Genomic DNA, 13273 nt, shown 5'->3' on the forward strand with positions numbered 1-13273 from the left:
AAGGTAAGCGGTATTCACGACCACTCAAAGGCGATTGGTGAATAACTGTAATTTGATTGGTTGTTGATGGGAGAAAGGCGGAGTCACGCCTCAGAGTCACGTGAACAGGAAGTACCGAAAACAAGTGAAGGTGTTTAGGATTTGATCATTAGGTAGCTCTGGGGGAAGAGGACGAATTAGCTTGGAAAAGGTATTTGTTTATTTGCTTAGTAAGATACAGTTTTGGCTCCTTTTTTTGCAGCAGATAACATTTCCGGGCACTAGAAAAATGGTCCGTCCATTAAAAAAATGCTCAAACAGTGCCTTTTTTAGGACGACCGACTAAAATTCCCTGCTCGGCCATGAAGCTCACTGGGTGACCTTGCCTCTCTCAGCCTAACCTACCTAACAGGGTTGTTGTGAGGATGAAATTGGGAGGGGGAAACCATGTTTGTAGCCACCTTGAGCTCCTCGGGAGAAAAATGGGATATAAATGTAATAAATAAATAAATAGACACAAAGTAGTGAACAAAATCTTTAATTTAGATTTTTTTAAAAAATGTGGGCTAGATGTTAAAGAAAACAAAAGAAAAGGGGATGGAAGAGGGAAAAGGAAAGAGGATTGTGCATAATGAATAGCAAAGTGATTCTGTGTACATCTGCTCATTTAAATGAGTCATTCCCTCTCAAATAGTTTCAAGTTTATTAATTAATAAGTGACCATAGGATTACAGCCTTAGTTTGGTTTCTGTAATTGCCTTAGCATGTAATGGAAAAAGTTGGCTTGTGCAGATGTAGGCTCAAGTCCTAAACACACTGGCTAGGTTAGGGATGAACCCCATGGAGCGCATTGGGATTTAGTTCTGAGTGAACATGCATAGGATTGCCCTGTGAATTAAGTTAGACCATGTGTGGTACACAAAGAACTTAGGCTGCTCCAAAGGCAAGGATGGGGAACCTGTGACCTTACTGATGGTTTTGGAGTCTACCTCCCATCAGTTCCAGCCAACATAGCCAATGGTTAGAGATTATGAGAGTTTTAGTCCCAACAACATCTGGAAGGCAACAGCTTCCCCATCCACTTGGAAAACCTATACCGCTCTATGCTTTCCAGAGAAGACAACTTGAGCAAATGTAGAACTAGTAAGAAGAGTGTTGCTATTTATATAACACTATCATTTTATGTAGTGCTTTGCAGCATAATATAAAACAAAGAAAGAGTTTGCTATCTAGATTTAGACAGAATGTAAAAGAGGGAGGGATAGATAAGAGATGAATGTGAGCAGATGCGGTTGCACAGGTTTTCTTTCAGATGGCTCTGGCTGAAGACACAGGACTGGCTGAAATATGTGAGGAGTTGGACCAGATCATCCTCTATCTTTTTGATGCTCTGGAGATGCTCCAGACCAAGAGAGAAGCTTTTAACAGCTTGGTAGAGCAGGTGAGACCTTGGTTCAGGGGAGCTGGATAAAGAGTGAGGGCAATTCTCCCACTTGGGGGTCCCCTCCTCCTCCCCCTGCCTCACTCCATTATTGTTGCTCTGTAGCCCTTTGTCATTACTTCTTGAACAGATCTTGCACAGAAACGTCCCTTGTCCCTCCAACTTGGGGAAACCCAGGAACAGTGTTCTTGGAAAATGGCAACTGTGGAAGTTTCATCCTAAACAGAATAGCGTAGTATCTATCGTCTTGTTGTTGCTGTTGTTTCTTCAGGGTTGGTTCTCGCTCTCCAAGTCCCGCTATGCGATGGGTAACAAATCTGTCTCTACCCTTCAGTATGGTCATCAGATGATTCCACTAGTTCGGGTGAAAACAAGGTGAGAGGGGAAAATGCCAATATTTGGAGGGAATCCCATAGAAGAAGCTAGAACATATGCAACAGAGCAGGGGATGGGGGGGCAGGGGGCTGATGAGCCTGTATTCTTTCCTGCTGGGTTCTGATGATTTCCAGCTTCATTTCTCACTCTGTATTTTGTCTAGCTCTAGATGGGCATCTGTCCTAGCCTGTGTATAGGAGCTGGCCAGAATCATCTTCCTCAACCAGGGATGGGTATCCTGTGGTTCTCCAGATGTTGCTGGACTCCAACTCCCATCAGGCCCAGAATGATGAGAGCTTAGTCCAACAACATCTGAAGGGCCAGAGGTTTCCTATCCCCATCCTAAATCAAGAGGAAATATAATCAGGTATGCTGCCTTATCAGTGTTTAAAATTGTATAGAGAGAGACTCCTGTTGTGCTAAATAAGGCATTTATTAGGTTAGAGTTATGGAACTCTAGAGGTCTGTCTCTATGCTCCCTTAGTCTCACAGTAACTTCCTGCCAGGTGACATCACCCCTCCCTTTAATTGGCTAGTTAGTTTTCCCTCCAAAACCTGCCTCAGTTTGTTTCGTTGGGAAGTGGCATTGTGGAAACCTGCATTTTGCACAGTTTGCAGAAGCTTTCTAAAACGGCTGCAGTTTCTAATGTGGGTAGCTGGACTGCAGTTATGCTTGGAGTCCAGCAAGTGGTGCTCTGGTGCTCACTCAATGTGGGGAAACAACAGGGCTGGCTCCTTGTAGGCCTATCTGCGTTTCGCACCCAGAGCTTGAGTTTGGAGCTGAGTACAAGGTGGTCTGAGGGCTTGCTTTTAGAAATCAGGCTTTGTGAATAGCTGGTGGGCTACTGCCTTCAGCGTGGCTGGAATACCCATGTGCTTTGTTCTGTCTCCCGCTTGGCTTGGTCTGCGCCATGTGGGGGTTGAAGAACTCTGCGTATGAGTTTCCACTCAGCTTCTCTTACAAGTATCTAGCCTGCTTGTCTCACAAAGTAGCTGGGCCCATTCTGAGTGATCAGGAGACTGTGTTTGGCTGTATGTTATTCCAAAGCAGACTGGAAACTCATTCGCAGAGTTCTTCAACTGCCCCGCTTCCCGGTGCCTAGGGGCGGCTCTGACCGGAGTATATGTTCAGTCTTCCTGTTTCTCTCTTTAATCTAGTAAGAAAGAGAAGGGACAGGTGGAGTTTCATGTGGTCTCAGAGGATGTGGATGCTCCTAAACAAAAGGTTATAGGTGCTGTGGAAGAATTTGGCCCCAGTGAACAAGGTAAGGGAACCAACCACAAGGCTTTGGGTTCTTCCAGATCAGGCGAATTGTATATGTTTGGGACTGCAATAAACTGAAGATGAGGACTGATAGGACCCTCTGATGAGAATGCCCACGCCTGGCCTTCTGTGGTTTTAGTAGCTGCATAGTAGAGTGAGGTACAGTAGCTGTACCTATTTCTCCCTGCAAACTGGCTATTAATGCCATTGTTATCAGAAATGTGAATGACTAAGCGAGTATATAAATGTGTTAAATAATAATGATGATAATATTTTTTAAAAGGCTGGGAACAATTTTAGCGAATAGGCACAGCAAAAGGATCACAAGTGAATAAGTTAGATAATTGGGGACCTAGAAGCACTGCAAACAGATTGTTCTACAAATTATTTTGAAGTATAGTTTTCATGTATATGAAGGCAATTATCTTTTGGAAGTCACTTTGGGAGGTCTTTGTCATGAAAGGTGGCATGCAAGCACTTTAAATAAAAAATAGAGTCCTTTTCATATTTGTTGAAAACTGTAATGAAAAATACAAAAAAACAGAAATCATGCTTGCCATAATGTCTCTATCAGAAAACAGGAGAGAGAAAAATCCTAGTTCCAAACAATAGACCAGAGTGGGGGACTAGGTGCCCTCCTGATGTCACTGGACTCCAGCTCCCACCAGCCCCAGCCAGCATGGCCAGTGGCCAGGAATGATGGGAGTCTTAGTCCAACAACATCTGGAGGGCTGCAGATTGCTTCGCCCTGCAGTACACTCTTGAACCTAGTAATTTTATTTACAGTAGGGCCCCGCTTATACAGCGGGTTCAGTTCTGGACCCCCGCCGTAAAGTGGAAATCGCCGTAAAGCGGAACCCCATTGATTTTAATGGGGCGTGTTGCGTGAAAATGACGCAAAAGCAGCTTTAAAAGAGGGGAGGAAAGCTGCCGCATTAGCGGAGTGCCGGGAAGCAGGGCCCTACTGTATTTATTAAATTTATATGCCACCTTCCCAGAAGGAGCCCAGGGTGGCAAACAAAAACACTAAAAGCACTCTAAAAATCTTAAAAAAAAAAAAACTTTAAAACATTTGAAAAAGCAATTCCAATACAGATGCAGTCTGGGATAAGGTCTCTACCTAAAAGGCTTGTTGAAAGAGGGAGATCTTCATTAGGTGCTGAAAAGATAACAGCGATGGTGCCTGTCTAATATTTAAGGGGAGGGAATTCCAAAGTGTCAGTGCCACTACACTAAAGGTCTGCTTCCTCTGTTGTGTGCAACAGACCTCCTGGTAAGATGGTATCTGCAGGAGGCCCTCATCTGCAGAGCGCAGTGATTGATTTGGGTATATAAGGGGTAAGACAATCTTTCAGGTAGTAATAACAAATGTGTAATGTGAATACTTGTGTTCCAAAATGCTAACTAAATTATATGATGGCAGAATTCAAGAATGAAATTTAAAGCATGCACACATACAAATATGTGAATAAATAAATAGGATCTGGCCATGGCCTCTTTCCTCTACCTATGAATCTCCCAAGTTCCCTAAACTCTTTCTTGGTTCAGGAGGTCTTTACCTTGGTATTCATAAGGGAATCAAGGATTCTGAGTTAAAGATTTAGAATGGCTGTTTTTCTACTTTTTAAGCCCCCTCTTGTGAAGGTATTCTTTTAATGTTTTCAGTTTTACGACGGCGAAAGGGCCCAGGAAAAACAGAGGCTCCAACCCAGCCCCAAAATGCCACCTCCAAGCCTACGGAGGGATTAGGGCACCCAAACCCCCTGAACTGGTTTGGAATCCTTGTGCCCCAAAGTCTCCGACAAGCCCAAAAGACTTTCCAAGAAGGTGAGGAAAATAGCAGTTCTTACACTTAACACAACCTGCTCTTCTTTCCCCTTCAGGTTGTACTCCAGAGAGCGAAGGAAAGACTACTGATAACACAGCCCTCATTTCCTCTTCCTGTTTGAAAGCTGCTATTATGGCAGCAGGGCCATGACACGAATAGGAGGAATGGCGTTGTCACCACAACTGTGTGGACAATTCAGCTTACATCGGTCGCCACCTCAAATGGTCTTGTTCAGCTGGAAATGGAAAGTGCTGTCTAATGGCACTGGAACTGTAGAGATGAGAAAAAGTGAGAATGGCACACAGGCTGAAGTTCTGTTATTAAATTTGAAAGCTGCCATTGACCATAACACTCTTAGACGCGAGTAGGGATATTGCTCTGTCCCTGCAGTTTTGTGATGAAAGCCTTACATGCAGTTCAGTTTAATACCACAAGTGCCAACAAGGAGTGTATTGTTCCTGTGCCTCTTTGATTAGTACCAGGATGTTTTGCTCTTCTCCCTTCAGGAACAGGTGCAGTTGATGCCCCCCAGAAAGGCAAGGTTCCAAGATCTCATTTCCTGTTCCCTGGAATTTTTCAATGGAATCATAGAGTTCTTCACTTGAGCACATCTTACAGCAGGTGTAGGGCATCTTTATTTCCTCCAGATGTTGCTGAACTATAGCTCCCATCATCCCTGATCATTGGCCATGCTGACTGGGGCTGATGAGAGTTGGTGTCCAACAACATCCGAAGGGCCACAGGTTCCCTATCCCTGCCCCAGAGGAAATAATGCAGGTTCTCTTCTATTATGCATTATTTAAACCCCCTTTCACCCTCTCCACTTCTAGGAATCCACTTGGCTGCAGAAATTGCTTCTTTACAGAGTGAAATTGAGACCATTCGGAGATGTTACCGTGAATTGCTGGGGAAAAAGCAGGACCTTATAGCCAGAAGAAGCAGTGCTGCCCTTGAACAGCTGTAACCATCTCTCTGCTGGGAGCATAGATGTAAGAAGAATTTGCCCTGTATTTATTGGAATGTATCTCAGGAACCACTTGTCTCATGTGTGTATTTTTTGTACATAATTGTTTGATGAATAAATAAAGGGCTTCATAAATGTTAAGGAAGCTTGTTTGTGGAGATTTGTGTCGTGGTGGAATTGGTGTTTGTTGAAATGCCACATAGCAGGAGCTTTGTCCACTGTCTGGACTTTCATTCTGCCCTTTCCGAAATTCTCTGGGTCAGGTTACAATATTCTTGTGGGTCCGTCTCCTCACCACCACCACACACACATACACACACATTTTTGTATATTTTCATTCGTTGTGTGTATCTTTAAGTATATGGAACAGAACAAAATCCAGTATTGACTCGTCTGCAAACTGTTAATTCTTTTGGGCTGACTTTTCAGTAGCTGGGGTTGAACCAAGATGAGGTATGCAATCTTTGTTAAGATATAAAGGGAGCATTTTATAGTATTTCTTTTAATGTCTTATAGAAAAGTTTTATCCTTGCCAAGCCATTGGAATTCAGTGGGATAGAAATGTAATGGATGTAAAATAACTATAACTAAATTATTTTATAACTAAAAGTGTTAACTCTCTCTTCTTTTCTCCCCATCCCCCCCTTCCTGCTAGATCCATTCTTAACTGAAGCAAATTTTCTAGAAATGGATCCTATTCTGCCTCTGGTCCCTCCCCACTCTCTCTTTTTCTTCCTCCACACAAACTACAACTTAGAAGAGGACAATGGGAAAAGTCATTGTGTTGTTGCGGCTATTGTTAAACAGGAGTCAGAAACCTTTGCTGATCTACTGCAAGTCACCCAGAGATCTACTGCTAGATCCCAATTTACTTTCTGTTCACCCCTCTTGAAGGGGATATTCGTTGTATTAAGTGTAAACACAGTGCACTAGGATTCTGTATGATATTTATTTCTAGCATTCATTTCTTTTTCTATCTAAGTTAGGCTGCTTAAATTAAGAGAGGTAACCAGGAGTGGACTTTTAGTATCCGTGAGTTTAGTTCTGGTACTGAAAATAAATGTCTACGCTTAGAACATGTCCATTAGCATCCTGTCCTGCTTTTGTACCTCAAATCTCCCCACCCCTGTCCTACAATCCCTGCTGGCCATCTATGCTCCATTGTTCTCAAGGTATCTTACAAAATCTTTTTTTAAAAAATCCACATCTCTGAATAATAACACTGAAAGTTGGTTGACATTAATTACTGCACAATCATTTAGATGCCACAATGATAGCAAGTTTGTTGCTTGGAGCTGACAATAAAAATAATTGAAATTGACTGAATGCTCACCTAACTGGCATTGCAAGGTCTTTAGTGAGTCTGCAACAGGAATGGGCAACCTCTGGCCCTCCAGCTGTTGTTGACTGCACCTCCCATTATCCTTGATCTTTGGCCATGCTGGATGGGGGCTGATGGGGAGCTGGGAATCCAACATCATCTAGAGGGCTTAGAGGCTCTTGTACAAGTAAAGGAAAAGAAATGGAGGCTACCATTACAGGATCTAGGCTGCAAACTAATACATACTTACCTGGGAGTAAATCCCATTGAACCCAATGGGGCTTCCTTCTGAGTAGATATGTATTGGATTGCAGCCCTAGTAGCCTGAGTGAATGCTAGATAACCTATCCCTTTCTGTATCCCCCCCCACCCAAAAAAAATGCGGACACACTCTAGCTCATGTTCTGGCCAATATTTTGGTTATGCCCTATGCTGTTTTATGCTTCCATGTGTGAACTCTCAGCCTGAGAGACATATACCTTGTCAAACATGAAAGGCATATACATGATTAGATGTGTGTCTTTAAAAAAACTTGTACAATTTCTATGGTTTTACTTTTGTTTGCTTTTATTTTACTTGAAAATATTGCTTGATATATAATATAATAATATATATAATAAAAATATCAAAGCAGTTTACATAAAAACATTGCAAATACTATAACAGTCTGTGAAATTTCCTAAAACCTAAATAAAAACAATATCGTATTATGATTATTCTGTCTTACAGCAAACTACATTGGATGAGTGTCTTATCAGTTTGAAAACAATAGTCACCTCAAAACACCATACATTTAAATCGTATGATTTTCCCCAAAGAATTCTGGAAATTGTAATTTACCCCTCACAGAGCTACAATTCTCAGCATCCTTGCTACACCAGCTGAAATTCCCTCTCTTACAGGCACAGGAACCTGGTCGTCTTTTGCATCTGGCCACCCTACATAGCAATATTTTGTTGCAGATCCCACTTGTATTATTTATTTAGAATATTAAAAACAACAATAATGCTTGGAAGTAATGGCTCAGTGTTTTGCTGGCTGCCACTACAGAATCTTATTTTAAACAGATATGTGCCTAAATTCTGTATGGACATAACCCTTCACACTTGGTGGGGGTTTATGTGCTTTGATGCAAAAATCATGGAGAACTGGCCCTCTAGCTACGATCTAAGCCAAGAGTGAGGACCTTTTTAAGCCCAAGGGCCACATTCCTTTGTGGGCAACCTTCCAAGGGGCACATGCAGGGCCAGAGGTAAAAATGGGCAGAGCAAAAAAAATATGAAATCATAGAATCATAGAGTTGGAAGGGGCCTTGTAGGCCATCGAGTCCAACCCCCTGCTCACAGCAGGAAATCCACAGCTACAGCATCTCCCGCAGATAGCTGTCCAGCCTCTGCTTGAAGACATCCAGCGAAGGGGATCCCACCACCTTCCTAGGCAGTCGGTTCCATTGCCGAACTGCCCTTACTGTCAAGAAGTTCCTGTCCAATCTGAATCTACGCTCCTGCAACTTAAAACCATCAGACCTAGTCCTACCCTTTGGGGCAGCAGTGAACAAATCTGTACCCTCCTCTGTGTGACAGCCCTTCAGGTACTTAAAGAGTGCAATCATGTCACCCCTCAGCCTTCTCTTCACCAGACTGAACATGCCAAGTTCCTTCAACCTTTCCTCATAAGACTTGTTCTCCATACCGGCTATCATCCTCGTTGCCCTCTTCTGAACCCGCTTCAACTTGTCTATATCTTTCTTAAAATGAGGCGCCCAGAACTGAACGCAGTATTCCAGATGAGGCCTGACTAATGCAGAATATAGTGGGACTATTACTTCCCTCGACCTGGAAATGGACTCCTTCAAGTCAATTCCAGCGTATAGGCGACCCTATGAATAGAGTTTTCATGGTAAGGGGTATTCAGAGGGAATTTACCATTGCCGTCCTCTGAGGCTGAGAGGCAGTGACTGGCCCAAGGTCACCCAGTGAGCTTCAAGGCTATGTGGGGATTTGAATCCTGGTCTCCTAGGTCGTAGTCCAACACCTTAACCACTACACCACACTGGCTCTTTATGGGCAGAGCAATGAACGGAAATTTTACCTTTGCACAGTAGGCTATTTTTCTACTCCCCTGTGTATCCTCCATCCAGACAAGGGAGAAGCATTACAAGAGTTCAAGGACACTTTTCATCTGGGCAAAACACTTGGGGTGTGAAGCAGGGTCAGTGAGGGGTGTGGCCCAGGGCAATGTTTCTAGGGGCAGAGAGAGACACCAAGGGGGCTTCATTTGGCCCCCGAGGCCTGTGTTTCCCCACTCCTGATTCTAGCATAAACAATTGGAAATCGGCAGAGAACAGCGCCATGACATTTCCCCACGAGTTTCCTGCTTTCATAAGGTTGACATCCACCCAGGATTTAATTGGTGCGACCAAAGTATGTTTGTCCTCCTCTCTATGGTCAAATTGTCTGATTCCTACTGATATTTCACCGAGGAAGTTAAAAGGATAAACAAGGGGAGGAACACAGATCATAGGTTAGCGCAGCTGCAGGGCAAGGAAATAAGTTGAAAATGCAGTCTGGTGCCTTATGGGTGTAAACACGTGGACTCTAGTGATACGCAGCATTTTAATGGCTTTCCCATTAACGTGTTTGGAGAACCGGTTGCAAAAGAATTCGTGATAAGATGGGGGGGGGATAATTCTCGCTCTTCAGCCTTGCTATCACCTTGTCATCTTTATTTAGGTTCGAGTCGAAAAACGTTGATTTAACCTCACTCCCATATGGTCTAGCGGTTAGGATTCCTGGTTTTCGCTCCCGGTATGGGAATGAGATTTGTTTTTTAATACATGCACGATAGAGAATTAAATCTTGGATACTATCAAAACACTGTGATAACTGATTTATTTCGGAAATGGATCAAGAGCCAAGGGGTGAGCAATCGCGCCTTGCATCTGTGATTACAATCATAAATGTGGCACCAATATAGTACGCGCCCCGCTGGTCTCTGAAAAGGCAAGTCAGTGATACCCCATCTTAAGAAACATATGCTAGGACATCGAGGATGAGAAAAACACTACAGTTTCTGTTTTATATTGCCCTGTGACCCACCTAAGCTGATAAAAGGTACGAATGAGGAACAGTCAGTTTCCACAAAGGGAAGCAGCGATGTGGTTGTCAGGCCTCCAGATGCTACCCATAAACCTGGCAGGGCATTTGTTATAATATGATTCCCAGATACAGTAATAAGAGATTATTGATTATTATGTGTAACTGAGAAGAGTGTCGAGAATTAATTTTGCAGGTGGTGAAAAATTTAAAGGCGCACTTCTGTAATGTGTCAATAGATGTCGCATTTAAGCTCCCTCACCTTTTGCCGTGGTTGTCTTTCATGTGGACTAGTAGCTTGCATTCCGGGCTTTGATATAGGTTCGATTAATGCAAGGGGGATTGAAAACGCTTCTTAAAATTATTCCGATCTGAGTTTATTTTAGTTATCTTCATTACTGTGGTTGTTCCTATATAAGGTTCTATATAGGTACTTTACAAACAGGATCAACTCGATATGGGAAAGACCCGACCACGGAAGAAAGCGGGGAAGAAAAGCAGGGTATCATTTAGCTGCACATGGTGGGGCCTGTTTCCAGAACTTCGACAATTTTACAACCATTGAGCTATTCGAAACCCCGCTGGAACGGGAATTTGGGTTCCTGCTTTCCTCTCTCGTCTCTGATGAGAGTTGCCGCTTTGTTTCGCGGCAAGACCATTCTCAAAAATTAATGTCGGCGGAATGGTGCAGAAAGGTGTCACCTGTCCAGTTATTGCCCAGGAGGAGCCACGCCAGAAATAAAGGTGGCAACAACTCTACGACTTAAGCCTGAAGGAGTGGCGCTGCTGGCCAGTCTTTTTAGGAAGTTAAGCGCGGCCTCCCTGGCCTGCTGGTCACTCTTCGCAGCCGGAAAATGTGTGAGTGTGTGGCTGAATGCTGTTGCTTGGGGAGAGTAGGGTTGATGGTTGCTGCTGCTGCAGCATAACATAAGCGGGGGTGGGGAGGTAGGCCGCATTCATCATGCGAAATATATGGGTGGACTCCCGTATCTGCTTGGGTGAATTGGTGGATTTTGAGACTCGAAAAGGGATCATAAGGCAAGGCGGAGTCTGGCATTCTAGCGTGTGGACATTTATATTTAAACTGTCAACCTCCATCGCTTCTACAGCAATGGCCATGATCCAGATTTTCCAGGGATCTTGCGGTAAAGAGGCTGCAATACGAAGGATGAATGGTGCAATTCCATTCTATTCCCGTAGGTGGCATCATTGCACTTTTGGAGCTTAGATTGGCTCACACATTACCTGAGTTGAGATGCGTGTCTCTCCCATATGGTCTAGCGGTTAGGATTCCTGGTTTTCACCCAGGCGGCCCGGGTTCAACTCCCGGTATGGGAAAGGTTGTGTGTTTTTTTAACTCCACACCATTTTTTCCTTGTTACCCTTTCTTAGAAAGTCTGCTACTGAATTGCACTTTAAGCAAAAAGATGCTCTTAATTCGCCGATGTTTTTTTTTTTAATGAATATAGTGCATGAGAGTGACAGGCGCTAATGGTTGCTGCCAGGCAGTTGGTGAGTCAACAGTGGAACTCTGGGACTGGACCTGGGCTTTCCATAAATAGATGGCACACGAGCCTTGAGGGAACCGTCATCTCGGAATAGCTTGACGGGACGTCCCTGCTCAGAGAGGCAAGGGGATAATCGGACAATGACTTTGGAGTGAAGTGGTCTTGTTTTTGACATAGATGAAAACAAATGAGGATGCAGCGGCTCCTCTGTCGACTCAGGACACACTATGGCGGGATATGCTGGGATAAGTATCACACTCAAACCCTGCACTCCATCTCCAGGATGCGGCACCGTCTTATTGTTATGCTTTTTGTTGTTGTACCGTCTGAAACTTAATAAAGAGAAAAATGTATATATGTTTTTTAAAAGATTATTATTTCCAAAAGTAGAATAATATTTATTTATTTATTTATTATTTAATTTGTATCCCGCCCTTCCTCCCAGCAGGAGGCCAGGGCGGCAAACAAACCGCTAAAAACACTTTAAAAACATTAAAACAAAACAGCGTTAAAAACATTTTTTAAAGAAAAACTTTAAAAAAGAGTTAAAAACATTAAAAAACATATTAAGCAATTCTAACACAGGCGCAGACTGTATATTGCATTTGCTTATAGAAATCCACCTAAAGGATTGCTGTTTTTCTTCTTTTTCCAACAACAACAACAAAAGGCAAGATATAGCTCTAAAATAAAAATAGACTCACATCTGCCAAGATTCAGGGGTGGAAGATATAAGCATATCTCTCCCATATGGTCTAGCGGTTAGGAGGCGGCCCGGGTTCGACTCCCGGTATGGGAAGAGTGAAGTTTTACTTTATACTGGGGTTCTTTTGTATGGTCTTTCACAAATTATATAATGCAGTCTTTCGCTAATGCATTTCAGGTCTATAACCTCTGTTTATTGGCTGTTTTTAATGTCATCAAAAAGGGTGCGAGTGCCGTGCTCTTGGTGCGTAGCTTCCCTCATGTTGAGGAGCAGAAGGTGGTTCATCGGCTAGGAAACCGTTAAGCTTTACTGCAACAGAACGAACTTTGAAAGGGAGAGCTTTTTCCTCTCCTCTCCAGTCTGAATTCCCGAAGAGATCTGTATAAGTCAAAAACTCCTTGAGTGACAAATATCAATCTTCTTCTCGCCCGCTATAGCTAGTATGCTTTCCTTACATCCTGTTGGTGTAACGATACGCATAACACCGACTGTTTCATTTGTGGCAGAGAAGTAACATACAAAAATTGGGTTGTTCCCATACCGGGAGTCGAACCCGGGCCGCCTGGGTGAAAACCAGGAATCCTAACCGCTAGACCATATGGGAGCCACTGACGAAGGAGTTTCTGTTTTGCTACTCCTGTGACGTGCCCAATGTACCACCAAATGAATGAAAATGGTAGTGCAGCGTGTATTGTAAGTACAAACTCAATTGATGTGACCAATGCATAACAAGGCCCTTCGAGGAGTGTTTCTCTCTCCCATCACACGAAGCACAAACAACCCACACAAACA

At 43.4% G+C, this 13273-nt stretch overlaps 1 protein-coding gene and 2 non-coding genes across 5 annotated transcripts; 2 read left to right on the top strand and 1 right to left on the bottom strand.

Moving 5' to 3' along the window:
• Positions 1 to 74: 74 nt before the first annotated feature.
• CCDC115 (coiled-coil domain containing 115) lies at positions 75 to 6933 on the top strand. 3 transcript variants are annotated; one of them, XM_061614404.1, is made up of 7 exons: positions 75 to 190; positions 1280 to 1420; positions 1692 to 1795; positions 2954 to 3060; positions 4725 to 4886; positions 5718 to 5876; positions 6507 to 6933. In XM_061614404.1, exons 2-6 carry the CDS (start codon positions 1292 to 1294, stop codon positions 5849 to 5851), a joined length of 636 nt encoding a protein of 211 aa, XP_061470388.1. In that variant the 5' UTR covers positions 75 to 190; positions 1280 to 1291; the 3' UTR covers positions 5852 to 5876; positions 6507 to 6933. The 3 variants fall into 3 exon arrangements, with proteins under 3 accessions (XP_061470388.1, XP_061470389.1, XP_061470387.1); XM_061614405.1 differs by lacking the exon at positions 6507 to 6933 and having other exon boundaries at positions 1292 to 1420; positions 5718 to 5992; XM_061614403.1 differs by lacking the exon at positions 6507 to 6933 and having other exon boundaries at positions 76 to 190; positions 5718 to 5992.
• A 4600-nt stretch (positions 6934 to 11533) lies between these two features.
• TRNAE-UUC (transfer RNA glutamic acid (anticodon UUC)) lies at positions 11534 to 11605 on the top strand. The gene has a single exon. It is a non-coding gene; the product is annotated as a tRNA-Glu (tRNA).
• A 1408-nt stretch (positions 11606 to 13013) lies between these two features.
• TRNAE-UUC (transfer RNA glutamic acid (anticodon UUC)) lies at positions 13014 to 13085 on the bottom strand. Its single transcript has one exon. It is a non-coding gene; the product is annotated as a tRNA-Glu (tRNA).
• Between the last annotated feature and the right edge of the window lie 188 nt (positions 13086 to 13273).

This window comes from Rhineura floridana, chromosome 3 (assembly GCF_030035675.1).
Source record: "Rhineura floridana isolate rRhiFlo1 chromosome 3, rRhiFlo1.hap2, whole genome shotgun sequence".
Lineage (NCBI taxonomy): Eukaryota > Metazoa > Chordata > Lepidosauria > Squamata > Rhineuridae > Rhineura > Rhineura floridana.

Excerpts from the sequence above, each read along its gene's own strand:
- CCDC115 (XM_061614404.1), top strand. The coding sequence starts at position 1,292 with ATGGCTCTGGCTGAAGACACAGGACTGGCTGAAATATGTGAGGAGTTG. Across the intron at positions 1,796-2,953 it reads CTAGTTCGGGTGAAAACAAG|TAAGAAAGAGAAGGGACAGG; the intron begins GTGAGAGGGGAA and ends TCTTTAATCTAG. Across the intron at positions 3,061-4,724 it reads ATTTGGCCCCAGTGAACAAG|TTTTACGACGGCGAAAGGGC; the intron begins GTAAGGGAACCA and ends TAATGTTTTCAG.